This window comes from Dipodomys ordii, unplaced genomic scaffold (assembly GCF_000151885.1).
Source record: "Dipodomys ordii isolate 6190 unplaced genomic scaffold, Dord_2.0 Scaffold65, whole genome shotgun sequence".
Classification (NCBI taxonomy): domain Eukaryota; kingdom Metazoa; phylum Chordata; class Mammalia; order Rodentia; family Heteromyidae; genus Dipodomys; species Dipodomys ordii.
This window is the reverse complement of record NW_012267281.1, coordinates 3,899,653-3,916,553: the sequence shown is the minus strand read 5'-3', so window position 1 is coordinate 3,916,553 and position 16,901 is coordinate 3,899,653. Positions and strand designations below refer to the sequence as shown.

Here is a 16,901-nt window from a genome sequence, read left to right as displayed (position 1 = left end):
TGGACACTTGTTTATGAAAATTCTGATTTGTGAATGTTAGCAGTGGAATAGACAGCACACAGAGGGCAAAGAGCACTTCGAAAGTATCATGCGTGAACTTTCAGTGACTTGACAAGAGTGGTTTCATCTCTCTTGCAAATTTGTTAAAGCTGGGAATGGGCTCTTAGATGAAATCATAGAATCAAAGGGTCTTGGAACCTGTGAGAATGTTCCTGGTCTCAGGCAGTGTATTAGCCACAGATTTTCCCCTACTTGGGTTTCCTGTGGGTAAGCTCATGGAGAAGCCCAGCCCCCCAGTCACTGGGCTGTCATTGCCAGCCCCCGCAGGGCACAAGATGCACACTTAGCTCCCGATCCTTGAGACTCACTCCCGCCCTATCATCATCCAGCCCTTCTGGCCTCAGGCAGCAGACATGAGTGGACAGAAAGTCTCAAGTAAACATCTGTTAGACTGATACCTTCTTGTGGAGTGAAGCTGTGACTGTCTGTACCAGGCAGGGTCCTGGGCACTTGGAATGCATGGAGGCATTCTTTGCCTGGAAAGGTACTGGAAGCACAGATTTCTGAACTGCTTGCTAAATTTAGAGTTTCTAATGGGAGGACTGTGGCCAAATCTGTAACCTCCAATTTTCTTTGCAAAATGCAGGTAGTTCTTAATTTCTTACTTATAGGATTGTTTTGAGTGTAAATGAATTAAAATGCTAAAATGCTAAGATAGTTACTGGCACATTTAGAGAAAGCATGTTGTTTGTTACCCTGGTTATATATAAAATCATGTTCATGACTAGAAGAGCCTCTGTCCATTTGTACACACACCTGGTATTTGTAAGAAATCCATAGATTTAAAAAGTAACTGCTCTGGTTAAGGGTTTCATAGCTGACAGAAATTAGAATCAATGTTTCAACCTTGTTGCTTATGGCATTTTGTTTCAATTATTGCTAACTTTTAACCTGTGTGTTCAGTATAGTGGTTCATTTTTTTATTAATAAGGAGTCTTGTTTGATGTACATGGGTATACCAAATATTTGCATTATAGGTTAGGCCACAAAAAAAAACCTGCATTCATTTAATTTCAGATCTGACAGTCTTTTAGGATAAATGTTACTGATGTGTGAACTGTGTTTGATTTGACATGCAGTGATATGGACAAGCAGAAGTCCACCCTGGTAGATGCCCTGTGCCGGAAAGGGTGTGCCCTGGCAGACCACGTGCTCCACGCTCAGGTTCACGACGGGGCAGGGGCTGGGGATGCGGAGGCAAAGGAGGAGGATGGCGAGAGCACTTTGGATTCTCTGTCAGAGACATTTTGGGAAACTACAAAATGGACAGATCTTTTTGACAACAAGGTAACCTTCTGCTTGTTGGGACACAATTCTTATCCTCTCACAGACTCCTTTTTGTCTGCTTGCCAAGGAAGAAAGGACACCTTGTCAACCCTGTACTCCTGCTTACAATGGTCACCATTATTTTATGTCAGCTAAGGTCTGCTTAATTAACAATAACTTTGGAAGCATTTTCAGAACATATGTAGTAGCTTATTGGTCAAACCAGATCTTCTATAATTGTTTGTCAAGGGAAGAAGAGCTGATCCTGGTTGGTTCAGATGTTATTTACTCTCCTTAGGACTCTGATTTCTAATAATCTCAAATTTTAGACAACTGGGTTTGTTTGTTTGTTGTTTTTCTTTGTCAGTCTTGGAGCTTAAACTTAGGGTCTGGGAGCTGTCTTGAGCTTTTCTACTCAAGGCAAGCACTCTACCACTTCCAGTTTTCTGGTGGCTAATTGGAGCTAAGAGCCTCCAGTTAACCCAGGCTGGCTGTGAAATATAGTCCTCAGATGTCAGCCTCCTGAGTAGCTAATAAGTTAGAGGCGTGAGCCAACAGCACCCAGCTTAGCCAACCAGTTTTAAAACCCAGTTTTGCAATGGCACATCAATGAACTTGGTTTAGAATTTGGCCATTGAAGATGTTTTATCAAAGATATTTTAAATCACTTGCTCATGTCTATACTCCTAGCTACCTACAAAGGAGGTTAAGACCCAAAGGATTGCAATTTGAAGACACCATGGGCAGAAAAGTCCATGAGACTCCATGTCTAATCATCAGAAAGCTGGGCTTGAGGGCATGGGTCAAGTTGTGGCGCTCCACCAAAGCAAACAGACCACACAAGCTCAAGGAGACCATTAGTAGGGGAAAAAAGTAGAAGTGGAAAAAAAAAATTTAACCCCTTTAGCTCTGCTATGATTCTCACATTAAAGATTATACAGCCACAGTTTGTTGTTGTTGTTTTGGTGGTGGTGGTCATGGGGCTTGAACTCTGGGCCAGGCACTGTCCCTCAGCTCTTCAGCTCAAGGTTAACACTCTACCACTTGAGCCCACAGCGCCACTTCTGTTTTCTGGTGGTTTATTGGAGTTAAGAGTTTCATGGACTTTCCTGCCTGGGCTGGCTTTGAACTGCTGCGATCCTCAGATCTCAGCCTCCTGAGTAGCTAAGGTTAAAGGCATGAGCCAACCAGCGCCTGGCTTCAGCCACAGTTTTTTAAATCAGTCTTCCTGTGGAGGTGAAGGAAAACAAAATGAATCACATTCTCCTCACTCAGCACAGACCATTGTTGGAGTAATGAGACCCTAGTTCTCAAGTAGCTATGGTAACTTGCAGCAAAGAGCCCTTAGAATAGGAACCATTCTTTCTGTATACATCAGGTTTCCTCATCTTATAAGTAGATAGTCAGCTGGGCTCCAGTGGCTCATGCCTGTAATCCTAGCTACTCAGGAGGCTGAGATCAGAGGATCGTGGTTCCAAGCCAGCCCAGGCAGGAAAGTCCATGAGACTCTTACCTCCAATAAACCACCAGAAAACCGGAAGTGGCACTGTAGATCAAGTGGTAGAGCGCTTGCTTGAGCTGAAGAGCTGAGGGACAGCGCCCAGGCTAAGAGTTCAAGCCGCAGGACTGACAAAAATAAAGATACTTAGCTGTTTTCAGGGCTCTGGAGGAGTCAATACTGCACAGAGATTAAGAATTTGTATCATGGATTTGGTCACTTGAGTTTGACAGTTGCTTGTACCATTCTTACCTGTAGTTCTAGGGGCAAGTAACTGAACGCTGATGCTTCCACTTACCTGTTAAATGAGGACAGCCTACTTTGGATGTGATGAGTGAATATTAATTCATGGGAGTGCCCAACAAAGTGGTAGTTTCCTAACAGCGAAGACCTGAATACTAAACACTGCTAACCACTGGAAGCAAACACATGAATCATAACTTGGTCCTATTTTTTAGAAGTGGTATGACAATGGTTGATAAACTTGTCTTGGCGAATCTCAAAATGAGATTGTGACAGATAATTCCATTTTTGCAGTAATGCTGCCAGCTTAGAGGCTGTTATATTACTCACCTTTCACTATGTCTATGCCAATACTTTGGCTCTGGAAAACAAATCAGTGCTATAGAATTCCTTACTGGAGAACATTCTGCACATTCTAGAGAATAGAAACAAATAACAGTCACGTTTGACAGATGCTGCAGACAAAAGGCAAATGTTTTTGTACTCCGATTTTAAATTTTCATTCTCATTTACATTGTAGTGATTTTTCATGACTGGCTAAACTTTAGAATTTCTACTCTAATTTTCCTTTTTTGTTCATTATTTATGTCAACTCTGGTTTATTTTGCCTGAAGTAGTATTTTAGATGGGATTTAAATAGCTGGTGATTTCTCCTAAGAATAGTTTTCTATTCCCAAATAAATTCTTTATTCTGCGGAACTACCAAACCTTTGTGAAGACACTCAGTATTCTTTTTAGAAATGTTTAATGTAAAATTTGCCTCAGAAGCTACACTTTGGTTAAAGTCTCATTGCTTCCATTATTAAAAGCTTGTGTGGCTTACCATGTAAATATTTCATAGATAATTTTATCTTGTTTTGTATTACAGGTTTTGACATTTGCATACAAACATGCATTGGTAAATAAAATGTATGGGAGAGGCCTTAAGTTTGCAACTAAACTTGTGGAAGAAAAACCAACAAAAGAAAACTGGAAGAATTGTATTCAAGTAAGTGCCGTTTAAGTCATCTCTGCCGAGAGTCTCCTCAGTGCCACCAGGAAGAGTAGGACAGGGTCTGGGCTCATCACAATGCATTAGGACTTGATTCTAAGTGAGGGGAGCTAGTAGAAATGTATGGGATGCCATTGTGAGCTCTGCAGCGTTTGAGAACATTGTTCACTCCTGTGTAGGGAACTTACATTAGCTTCGGATGTTTTCAGCAAGGGCAAAATATTTTTTAAGACAGTTTTCCTTTAGGAAAGAAACATCTCCTTAAAAATATGCCTTACAAGGTGGCTCAGTGGTAGAGTGCTTGCCTCGCGTGCACGAGGCCCTGGGTTCGATTCCTCAACACCACATAAGCAGACAAAGCCAGAAGTGAAACTATGGCTCAAGTGGTAGAGCACTTACCTTGAGCTGAAGAGCTCAGGGAACAGTGCCCAGGCCCACTTCAGGCCCCATGACTGACTATATATATATATATATATATATATATATATATATATATATATGCCTTACCTCAGGGATTTGTAGAATTTATATTTCATTTTACTCTTAACAGGATAGACCATGTTTAACATGTATACCACATCTCATATTCAGAGAAATCCTATAGTTGAGCTTTTTGTGTTGATTTTTATAAAAACGTATTTTTACAGAAATTGTCTCATACTCAAAAAAAAAAGGGGGGGCTGGGAAGATGGCTCAGTGGTAGAGTGCTTGCCTTGCATGCCTGAGGCCCTGGGTTCGATTCCTTAGCACCACATAGCAAAAAGAAAAAAGCCGGAGGTGGCGCTGTGGCTCAAGTGGTAGAGTGCTAGCCTTGAGCTGAAGAGCTGAGGGACAGCGCCCAGGCCCAGAGTTCAGGCCCCACTACTGGACCCCCCCCCAAAAAAAAAGACTCATGGAGTTAAAAAAAAAAAAAGAAATTGTCTCATACCAAGCTGTGAGTGTGGAAGTGACCATGTACGGTAGTGCAAGATGTCTGTATGGGCATTGTTCTGTTCCCCTGGGGTTGTTTGGCCGTGAGGTTAGTAGGGAAGATAGTGGGTGGGTTGATAGAAGGAAGGTTCTACATACTATTACTTTATTATTACTAAGTATTTGGCACAGAATTTACCTTGAATAGTGGACTGGGAGGTCTGTGTTCTCCTAACACATTATGTTGTCTTGTAGCTGATGAAGTTGCTAGGCTGGACCCACTGCGCATCTTTCACTGAAAACTGGCTCCCCATCATGTATCCTCCTGACTACTGCGTATTCTAAACCAACAAGACTTCACATTTTAAAAGAAAGTTTTATAGTGAATGGATATAAGAAATTTGTGGCATTTTTAGTCTATTGCATGTTTTCATCCACTCTCCAATGCTGGTCATTAAAATGATGTGTATTTATCAGAGAATTCACTGGCTTGTGGCTTAATACATGTAAGTCTAGACCTCTGATGTCATGGTGTTTTCATGACACTTCATGCAGCTGGCGAGGGAGGTGTGGCCCGGCTGCCGGCCCCACTGAGGCAGACTGCAGCTTTTTAATGTGCATGAGAGGCTCTCAACGGTTATCTTTCTTTTAACTGCAAACCTGTAAATTTTTATTTTTTATTTTATAAATGAACAGGGTTTTAAAATGCTCGACTTTGATTTTTTTCCCAATTGTATGAAGGCCTTAAAAAGCTACATTAAGTGTAGCTAAAATTATTTATTGGACTGAAAATTAAAATGTCACTTCCAGATTTTTTTTTTTTTGGCTACTCATTTGCATTGTTAAGGGAGAAAAATAAAACCGGCACAAATGGTGGTGCTCAACAGAACATAACTATTTGGTTCATTTGCTTCGTCTTGGGATTATGGCAGGCAAGTCTTTTACTTTCTCATCTGAAGTGCACAGCAGAGAATGAATCAGTAATACATGTATAAGTGCCAGACAGCTGAACTTTTATCCGGTATTGTAAAGATGCGCACATGGTATGTTTATTAACGTTGAAATAATGTAAAACACATGAATAAATGTGCAAAACCATGGTCCCAATACACCATATGCACTCTGATACCTTAATTTTTTTTATAAATAATAAAACTGAATATTGAAGCTTTTGCATTTGTTCTTAATTTTTTATAAATCAACTTTGGGGTTGCAACAAAATAATATATTAAATTCATAGACAAATTAGACATGAGGTAATTTATAGTGTTTCTTTTAGGCTTGCAATTATTTGAATATATTTCCAACTCCTATTATATGATTAACTATTGTATATGTTTTACTTTTTATCTTTCTGGTTACTACTCCTGCTTCTTATCCTGCCTTCATGAAATAAATAGAAACAGACAGTATTAAAAAGTGTATGGCCACTCGTCTAATACTCAACTGTGTGTATCGTGGTTTTTTCCATCTTTTTTCCTTAGAATTTGATGGAGCAGACCAGTCAGCCAATCTTTTCTAGTCCTAGCTTTGTGTTCCTCTAATGAAAGCAACATGTTTGTGAGAAAGCGCTAGTGTACATAGACAGTTTGGCCTCTGCTCTTCCCAGTGGCGGCGTCCCTCGCCCCTCACCGCCCAGTCCATGCGGGTTTGCTTCCTAGAGGAGCCGACAGGCTCCAGTGCATACGGTCTTCCCAGGGTCATGCTGACAAAATAGTTAACTTTTGGAAACCAGGTCTTGCCTTTCCTTGTAAGCATTACCCTGGGTAACTGGCCGTTGCTTTATCTGCACACTGACACGAGTCCTATCACTGGAGACCGTTGGCAAAGCTGCGTGTTTGTGCTGTTGAGCTGGGTCACACCTGTGCTGGCTGCAGGATGCTGGGCCTGTGTAAGCTAGAGAGTAGATGGAAGTAGTGTGTGACATGACACAAGAAGTGAGAAGGGTGCTTTGAAAACTGTTCTGCTCCATGTCGCCAGTGCCCACCCCACCCGCCGAAAAGAGCTGAAGGAGCCGGGTAGAGGTGCCGGGGTGCGCACACTCAGTACCTCTCAACAGTGAGACGCAGGACCCAGGGTCACCGGTAGGCCTTTTCCATCATGGACTTCTTGCTCCTTGTTAATAGCACCCGCTTGCTGAATTAGCCGCTCTTTATCTCAGGAGAGCCCAGTCTGTTCCTTTCAGCCAAGGCAAATCTTAACTCTTCCTTTCTCCACTCTGTCACCCCCTCCCCTGACAAGATGCCCAATGGCTGGGTGACTGGGTGCCCAGCCTGGCCCTGCTGGCATCTAATGCTGGCTCAGGCACTGGAAGCCAAACACTCAGCCACCATGCAACTTGTCCAAAAACAGCTGTGTTCCCTTTGCTCTCGCTTAAAAATTAGCATTGAATTGAGTCTTGTTCCCACTTTCATTTTCTACATCCAAAGATGTAAGAAACCCACCCATGGGGCATCCGGGGAGACGGCACCTCTGGATTGGGATTTCTCATTTGTGGAACAAGCAAGCAAGATTGACGGCTGGAGGTGTGACTCAAGTGGCAGAGTGCCTTCGTTTGCAAACATGAGGTCCTGAGTTTAGTTCTTCAGACCACCCAAAAAAGAAACCCTGGACACTTTAGGAGTCTGAATATGAGAAACCAAGAAAATCTGCTATTACCATAGTAAAGCATAAAAATGTTCTTGAGTTTTGTCCACACTGTAAAGACTATCAGTCCTTTTTGCTTCTAAGTGATATTCCATTCATATGATGTGCCACATTTTGTTTATCCCGTTACCCGTTGATATACCTATTGATTCAATATACCTATTGATTCATCGGAGTATATACTTAGGAACAAAGTTGCTATTTCAGAGCATGCTGCTTCTTAAACCTTGTAAGAACCCTGTTTGTTCCTAAGGGGCTATACTAGGTTTTCCCCATCTGCATCTTCTTTGACTGTTGTAAGTACTTGCGTTATAGAATCTCATGAGTCTTTTTAAGTCAGTTTTTCTTAATACTGACCTTACACATTTATTTCTATTCCTTGAAGTCTTTCTCCCACTTGAATCCATTGAATTGTACTCTTAATGAGTAGTGGGAGATGTTTATCTATAGTTTGGATACAAGCCTTTCTTTGGGTATGTTTTGCAAATCTAACCCCACCCTACTGTGTAGTGTCTTTCCTTCATGATGTCTTTTGAAGAGCAAATTTTAAATTTCATTTCTGAGTTGAACATTTGCTACCTGAGGTATCAGCTGTCATCATCTAATCCCACAGTCACAGATTTCATACTGTTCTAGAAGTTGTATCATTTTTTGTAGCTTTAACTCTTAATGTAAGTGTAGGTGTATGATCTGAGTTTGGGTTTGTATGTTAAATTAGAGAAGTTTAAAAGTTGTGTATGTTTTAAGTAGTCTGAGACCACTGGCCTAAAAAAATCATTCTTTCCCTGATTGGGCTGAGTACCTCTGTCACTACTGGTTGGCCACACGTGTGGTTCTATAATATTCTATTCACCTGCATGGCTGTCCTATACTATCCTATACCAACTGACTTGACTGAAATTCATTCTGGCAAACCACTGATTTCTAGATGGACTCATCTCCCATACTCGTTCTCATGACCAGGAAGCAACTGAAAGATGAGTTGGGCAGGATAGTTGAGACTCCGCACTCCTCCAGCAAACATCGAGGTACCTACCTCACAGGCACACATTGGACATCCTGTGAGTCCCAGTGAATCCCGAGCCTGGAGTTCCAGCTGCTGGCTAATCCAGGCCATACCATGTTTCCACAGGCCAGAAATGGTGCCTGCCTTTCTAGAAATGATTGTAAAAGCCAGAAAACGAAGTCCAAGAATAGTCTACAGAAACAGTTTGCAGCTCCCTAAGCTTACCAAGGTAGTACTATCTGACCCTTGCAACAAAAGTGGCAGAGCCTGGCCTAATACCATATTGCCTGTGAATAGTACAAGTTTTACTAATCTGTCAAATTTACAAGCTTTATTTCCTTACACTAGCTAAAAATTTTCATAATCTTGAAATGCTAGTTTATTTTAAATTGCCCCAATACAAAGAAGCTTATTTAAGTGTGATATTTTATTTTGATTTTTTTATAACAGTCTGGAGAAACAAAATTGTCTTTCCTGGTGTTTCAGGGATTTTAATTGGAAAATGGTTGAAGACAAAAAAGAAAAATTCAGCAACTTGAAATTGTCACAGGTAAAAGTTCCTAAGTCAACATGTACTTCCTCATTCCAGCATCTAGCGGCTTCCAAACTTTGTACTTTTATCAATGTTGTCTATAATTGTCTTCTGACTTGAATTATTCACCCCCTTCTTCAGCTAAAATCTGTATGTGTAGTTTTAACAAGATACATTAATCCCATCAAACTCAATGTCAAATAGCATACATCAAACATGGAGCACTGGTAGGCTCACCTACTCAGGAAACACCTGAGAATCACAGTTCAAAGTCAGCCCAGGCAGCAAAGTCCATGAGACTTTGTCTCCAAAATAACCAGCAAAAAGCCAGCTAGAAGTTTAAATTAAGCAGGTTGAGTGCCAGCGAAGCAAGTGAGCTAAGTTCCATTTATGAGTTTATTCTAGGGCTACAAGGCATCTCCATGCAACATTTGGAAGCTGGTAAGAGATCTTCCTAATGCAATTTCCAACAGCTCTAAAACACTGGCTTACCAAGGCACATTCTTTTCTTTAGTCCCATTTTAGTATGCCCTGAAACAGTTTGACTGTTGACTCTGGATGTTCAGCCAAGAGAGTTGTATCAAAGACTTGCTTGAATTTGTCTAAGAATTCATAGTCGGTGCTGAATCGGAACTTGTTGGCCCACAGCAGCACGGTGCCCGGCTGGCAGAGGTGCACCATGGTGGCCAGCAGCTTGTCCAGGAAGTAGTGGTGGTAGACCACGTCGGAGGCCAGCACGTAGTCGTAGTAGAAGTCCGACTTGGGCAACTTCTGCTCCAGCTCGTCTCCCCACACCAGTTCTCTCACCTCGGGCACATGAGCCGTGTGTGCCAGCGTGTTTCGTAAAAGATTGTACTGAAGGTTTCCTAGCACATCAGGCAGATCTGTCGCTGTGACTTGAGCTCCTAAGAGAGGAAAGATCACACAGTTCCCATGGGGAGAAACAGGAAAATGGATCTGGCCTCAACCTGGTACCTGTCTCCATAATGGTGGCACACGTGACACAATTCGGGCTCTAGCCTTCCCTGTGGGTGGTCCTGTCCTGGCCATGTTGGATGATTACCTCCCTCCCTAGTCTTCACCCACCTGGTCCAGTGGACCCCAACTTCACTCCTCCTCCTCCCCCCCCCAGTTGTGAGGACCAGCAGAAATTCAGTCACCTCTGTACACAGCTTCGCCATGTGGAAACTGGTGGATTGGAGTGGCTTGACCCAATGCTTATGATAGCTGCAGAGAACAGAATGACTGGCCACAAGAAACGCTGGGGAGACCGAGCGAAGTGTGGGCCCCATTTGCTGTCACTGTCACAGTACAGGTCTTTGGGGACAAGTGAAAAAAAAAATAGACAAACCTAAAATACTGGCCACAATGGAAACCAGGCCTGGTCCAGCACCAATTTCAAGTATTTTAGCATCTCGGAGCTTCAGTTCTTCTGTGTGTTCCTCTAGATACTGGCACAGAGCCATAGCCTAAAAATCATCAGGGTAACAGTTTTCACCTGGGATTGGAATGCTGGCACCTACAGAAGCAAGTCCTTCCCACCTGGAGTTACAGACTGAGATGTTAAATATTGTCACTGTAGCAAAGGGTTCACCAGAACCGAAAGACATTTTGCATCATGCCACACCTCTATGAAAAGTACAATTGCGCCTAGGGAACTGCAGAAACTAATTTGTCCTCTGCATTGGTTAACCAATGTCCAAGAAAAAGGGGGGCCTGGGAGAAGGTTACTAGTTGTCAGCTCTTACAAATGGAGTTACGCATGCGTAACAAATCTCTTCTACTGGTTTTATTATGGCAGGTCCCCTATCAAAATTCAGGTTCATTAGAAGCGTGCTACATCGGGCAACTAAACAGTGGCCTTTGGCAGTCTCCCTTAAGTGATTTGTCTAAGAACCCCTCTAACAGAAGAGTGCTTCTCTGTCTTTAGGGAACCACAGATGTCCTGAATAGCTCGTGAGACTGCCTGTCTATGGGGTGACATCAGTTGGCTGGCCTAGAAATCACACAAGTATGAACATAAATTCATTCATAAAAGAGCTTTTCTCTGTACCTTTGAGTTTCTACAGACATTGCAGGTCACTGGGTTTGCAACGATTATAACAATGATTGCAATGATTATAATGGAGTATGTGAAAGGCTGTAAGGCCTTATTGGGAATCAAAGTGAAATGGAGGCCAGGCACAATGATTCACACCTATAACCTCAGCTACTCAGAAAGGAGGATCGCAGTTCAAGACTGGTCCCTATGCAAGACTGGTCCCTATGCAAGACCCTGTCTCAAAAAAAAAACAAAATACAGAAAAAAATAAAGTCAAGCACACAGACGCCCTATTTCTAATGTCTGTTATACACTGCTGGTATTGTCTGTGTGCCAAAGCATGAGAGTAGGAAGGTGGGAAGTTGTTTAGTATTTTCAAACTTGTTAAGGAATAGACAGTTTTGAACAAAGCATACAGGTCATCGGTTATCAGCGCTTCTTGTTTAGGGGGACAGAACCCTAAGACCTGGAGCTGTTGGCCCTGCTTCTCCACCCCACTTGGACCACTCGCCAAGTCCAGGTGGAGAGCCAATGGAGACAGCTGGACAGGCCGCAGTCCTCCATCCTGGCAACCCAGCTCGGGACCTGTGGCCAGACAGTGCTCATCCGCAGACACAGGAAATGAGGTCACAGCATCTCAATAAGATCTCAGAGTGACTCAGGACAAATAGAAGTTTGCCCTGGAGCCGGAGCAGTGGGGAGAGGGGTAGTGCTGGCCCCGGAGTGCTCCGGGAGAATGCTTTACCAAACCAAGAACCATTCTGAGGCCCCAGAGCTCGGCTGAGAGATATAACTGCAGCTAATGGGGGTTTGAGGGTAATTCAGTTGGTACAGTCAGGAGCTAGACACCACCACTATCCACACAGGTCCTATGGAAACAAAGACAGTGGATGCGGTCATCACCCAGCCAGCAGGCCACAGATAGTAGCCCTAGATCCTCTACTGGACCGTACCACGTCATGAACGGCTGGTGAGGGTGTGACTGTGGCCCACACATAGGTATTGCAGACCCTAAATCCTTTTTTTTCTTTTGGTCAGTCATGGGGCTTTTACTCTGGGCCTGGGCGCTTTCCCTCAGCTCTTCAGCTCAAGGCAAGCGCTCTACCACTTGAGCCACAGCGCTACTTCTGGTTTTCTGGTGGTTAATTGGAGATAAGCCTCATGGCCTCTCCTGCCTGGCCTGGCTTTGCACCGCAATCCTTAGATCTCAGCCTCCTGAATAGCTAGGATGACAGGCGTGAGCCACCAGTGCCTGGCCAGACCCTAAATTCTTAATTCCTGATCTTTTTCTTAATAGTTACATGAGCATTGCACCCTGCTTCTCCATATGGTCAGGTTTATTTAACATAAAATAATGTTTCAAGAAACAGAATGACGGGTGTGGCTCGGTGGAAGAGGTTTATCTAGCATGCAAGAGGCCCTGGGCTCCATCCGAGCACTGCCACAAAAAGAAAACAAAAAACAAAGGCGCATGCTTAAAGCATGCTTTGAAGAAATGTCAGGTCTCTGCGAAGCCCAAGCGCACAAGGTGAAAGCCGAGGACCAGTTCCCAAGACACCCTGGACAGACTGTGGCTTTCATCTCCCCAGAGCCTGACGCCACCACCAGGGAAGTGTTCTCACCCCCGGCCACACCACCGCTCCATAGCTCTCGATGCATTCCTGCATAACGATCTTCCTCCCAGCAAAGCAATAGTGCTCCTGTGTGTAGCTGGCATAGTCGGTAGGAACGAATTTCTGGAGGCTCTGAAGAGATGGCCCTGTCTTGTTCAAATCTGTGAAGCAGAAAGATAAGATGAAACGTGTGATTTATTAATCCCATGCACATATACTGACGGTGCGGTTAGCAAGATAGGGATGAGTTCAACAGTCTTCCAATAAAGGCAGCCACCCACAATGGCAGCAAATTAGCCTCCCTCCACCCCCGCATGAAATAACACAGGGCTCCCTGGACAGGGAGCTTTGAGGCAGCATTTATGGAATGAGACGCCCTGCCCGAGGACATCTTTGGGTTTGCTTCCTCAGGCCAGGAGAGCCATGAGGAACGTCTTCCCCTCTGGGTTTTGTTGGTTTCCTTGTTTGAGACGGGCCATGGCTATGAAGACCAAGCTGGCCTCCAAGTTAGGATACCCCTGCCTCCACTTTGCAAGTGCCAGGACTGCAGGTGTGATGCACCACCTCCAACTCCTACCCCGTGTTTGGATGCCAGGAGGAAGCAAAATGGCCCAAGAGAGCTTTCTGGAACGAGAAACTAAATAAACATGGACCCAACTAGTTTTAGGTCTTGAAGTCACAGTTGCACGTGTTGGTTGGAGTATGTTCGGTAAAGGCTCACCACAAATGCCCCTCCAAAGGCACGGGCCACCCACAGACATGCCCACCCTGCGGTTGTGGGGCAGGTGGCTGTCAGCTGAGCCCCGGCTATTAAGTTTCTATTGCTTTAAATACTGCTTTGACCCCGTGACCACGCGAGGCGCTCTGGGATAGCACACAGCAGCAGGAATCACACATCATCACACGTATTCGCAAGCATTGAAGAATTCCAAGAGCAAAGAGGTGAAATGTCAGGAGGGAGAAAGCTGAGCAGGGCACCCTTGGGTGCCGTGGCTGGCAGGGGAGGAGCTGCTAGCCCCAGCGGGGAGGCCTTCGCGGTGGAGCTGGCGAGGGGCTCAGTTCTACCTGCATCGCAGTTGTCTTTGTGGCCCAGGTTGGCTTTGCCCTGGGGTGGAATCTGGAAACACGCTAGATCAGGGGCAGCGAGGGAGAAGGTGAAACTCTATCATCAGCAATGACCACTTGAGGTGGAAGAAGGGAACACCAACACCATGTCCCCCGGGAAATGGAGTCACAGTCAACAGGGGCCATCCTATGGTGGTTTCAAGTACCCCAAATTCTAGCATCCCCACTGCCACGGCAGAGCTGGTCTGCATACCTGTTACAACAGGTTCACAATACAGAAACGTGGCAGGTGCTTTTAAAAACGCTCCTATCGGATGTCTGTTGAGTAAGATCAAAAGGCTTGGGTGTTACCTATTTGTATATGTTTCCATTGCATTTTTCTAGAAACTCATTCTTGTCGCATTTGACAACAGTAAGAGCACACAGCGTGTCAGGAAATGGTCCGTGGCCCATGGGAGTGGAGCGAGTCATTTCTGAGCTCACAGGATGTGGAGGTTGGTTATTTCCCCTTCACGGCCTCCACCGTCCACTCCCACCACAGAGCTGAGTTTCACTGAGCTTTAATGGACCCACGAATGCAGGGCCGTTCAGGTGCAGGGCAGTGTGTCCTCCAGTTACTTCCTGCTGCCCGGAAGGGGGGTGGAAGGGGGCTACAGGAAAAGGAAGGAGTCCAGGCTGGTCTTGAACTCATGATTCTCCTGCCTCAGCCTCCCACGTATCGGGATTACAGGTGTGTATTGCACACACCCCATCTCAACATTATTTACAAAGGCTGGCATGCAACTCTTGTTCCATACATTTTTAAAAATTTTTATTGTCAAGGTGATGTACAGAGGGGTTAGTTACATACATAAGATAGTGAGTTTATTTCTTGTCTAACTTATTAAGCCTCCCTCATTTTTTGCCCACTCCCCCCCGCCCCATAAATCTCTTATGTTTTGCACAGATGAAAAAGTTTAGTTAGTGCACTTCAAATCTTTTAATTCATTTTATCTATGCCAGCCTGGTCATTTTAAAGGTAAGGTAGAGCTGCATTTAAACACACACACACACACACAACAATTCAGTAAAAGAACATCCTTATTTAGTAGCGTTTGGACTTTTCCACTGTAAATGAATGTAAGTGTTTTCTGTAGCTTTGATTACACCTTTGCTATGTCTATTATGTGACTTCTGAATCCATGTCCAGAAATGCAACTTTCAACTCTTACATTGTCCTAAAGGAAGAATGTCGTGGTTACAAGGTTCCATTCTAGGAAGAAGCTGGTAGAAATGTACTTTATCAAAAATAAATTCAGATTGCACCTCTCAGGTTTTTGTTTCTAATTGCAACATTCTTGCATTTATATAGATAGATATACACACACAAGGCACAAGAACTGGGTAAATAAACACACAGGGACACATTCTTAATGCTATGTTGTTGCTTTCATAAAGGCACTTTTCTACTACATTATCAGAAGTAATAGAAAATGGAAATTCTAGTCTCTGACATTGACTTGAAAACACCATGGCCATGGAAACAGTGCCTTGAAGAAGGATTTACCTCCTGGGGGTCCCCCGGAGTCACTTTCCTGGAAAGCCCCCACCTCCGGGGCTTCTAACCAGTCGTGGCTCATGGCTTCTCCCAGACCCTGGTGCTGAGGCGCAGAGCTGAGACATGCGTCCATTGCCGGAGCCTGCAGAGAGCAAAGAACTGGACAGAACCTCACCCCTGGCCCAGGGCAAGGCTGATCCCGGAATGCTCCAGAGGAGTTAGCTTATCGCCTTAGCATCTGCTGAGCTTGTTGGCTTCGTTCCCAGGCCGGCCAGGCGGTCACCCAAGGAACGGCCATGTGGTTTTGCAGAGTAAGGTGGAGAGAGAGACCATTCAACATGCAGGCAGTGATGCGCACAGAGCCCGGGAGCAGAGTGTTGGCTGGGCCAGGGACCCGCACCAGGCCGCTCAGGCAGCCAAAGCGAGTTTGTGTGAACGGATGGTTTGCATTCATTCACCCCACCTCCAAGTCTGGTCACACCTCACTCAGTGCTGCATGAAGTGTTATTTCTCCTCATGCTGGGGGTATTTGTGACCAACAGGCTGGCACAGACTCTTGGGCTGGCACAGGCTCCTGGCCTGGCACAGACTCCAGGCAGCTCTGCTCTCCTCTGAATCTCTGCTGGAAGACAGCAGAATGCTGGCCACACTTGAGAGCCTGACCTGGCCCAGCTCGCCACACTTGGCAATCCTGCTACCCCTTGTGCCCATTTCCTCCCAGGCAAAAGGGCAGAAGAGGCTCTGCCAGCTGCTGGGTGGGTGGTGAGAAATGGAGGAGCAAAGGTGGTTCATAAAGTCCAGCAAAACTCCAGGTTCAGGACAGGAGGGCTGGCTGTGGGGAGCACGTATTGGCATCAAAGCCACACCGTGAGGCCAGAGCACTAAGCATGTTCTAGAACACCAAGTGGCATCATGGAATCCTCTCCACCACCCCCAGAATGCACACATGTCCTTGCACACTGTCTCACACAAGAGGATTCAGACTCCATTCCCAGACCGAATTATCCTGGGTGTGGTTGGCAGGTGACAGAGCCAGGTGTCCCGCTGGGAATTCACCTGTGACCCGGGCTCCTCCACCTTCCACTACCTGATTTCAAACCGGGTTCTCTTGAACTGGTTTGCCAATCCCCCCAAATCAATCTAAGCATGCTCTGACAGTTCCTGCTTCCGTAGGGTATTTTTTTCTGCTCACACATATACTTCCTTCTTTACAGCTTACTTGCAACTCCAAGACGTTAATGGTTCCACCTTTAAAAAAAAATAGCAGACTAAGCTGAGCACTGGTGGCTCACGCCAGTAATCCTACCTACTCAGGAGTCTGAGATCTGAGAATTGCAGTTCAAAGTCAGCCCAGGCAGGAATGTCCGTGAGACTCTTATCTCCAATAAAGCACCAGAAAACCAGAAATGGAGCTGTGGCTCAAGTGGTAGAGAGCCTGCCTTGAGCAAAAGAGGTCAGGGACATGGCCCAAGCCCAGAGTTCAAGCCCCATGAC

General features: G+C 44.9%; 2 protein-coding genes across 4 annotated transcripts in view; one reads left to right on the top strand and one right to left on the bottom strand.

The window, feature by feature from the left end:
- Tpp2 (tripeptidyl peptidase II) overlaps positions 1–6,140 on the top strand; it is a 62,246-nt gene extending 56,106 nt beyond the window's left edge. For 2 of the 3 annotated variants that reach the window (XM_013023006.1, XM_013023005.1), the window contains 3 exons: positions 1,140–1,347; positions 3,936–4,055; positions 5,223–6,140. In XM_013023006.1, the coding sequence (XP_012878460.1) occupies positions 1,140–1,347; positions 3,936–4,055; positions 5,223–5,312 (418 nt within the window). In that variant the 3' untranslated portion in view covers positions 5,313–6,140. Of the gene's footprint in view, positions 1–1,139; positions 1,348–3,935; positions 4,056–5,222 lie in introns of those variants that run through there. The other variant, XM_013023007.1, reaches the window with a different exon arrangement.
- Positions 6,141–9,661: 3,521 nt separating this feature from the next.
- On the bottom strand, positions 9,662–15,540 carry Mettl21c (methyltransferase like 21C). Its single transcript, XM_013022957.1, has 6 exons — positions 15,417–15,540; positions 14,016–14,123; positions 13,784–13,933; positions 12,815–12,966; positions 10,503–10,620; positions 9,662–10,056 (listed from the first exon to the last, which is right to left on the bottom strand). The coding sequence occupies exons 1-6, from the start codon at positions 15,538–15,540 to the stop codon at positions 9,662–9,664; spliced, it is 1,047 nt and encodes a 348-aa protein (XP_012878411.1).
- Positions 15,541–16,901: the final 1,361 nt, after the last annotated feature.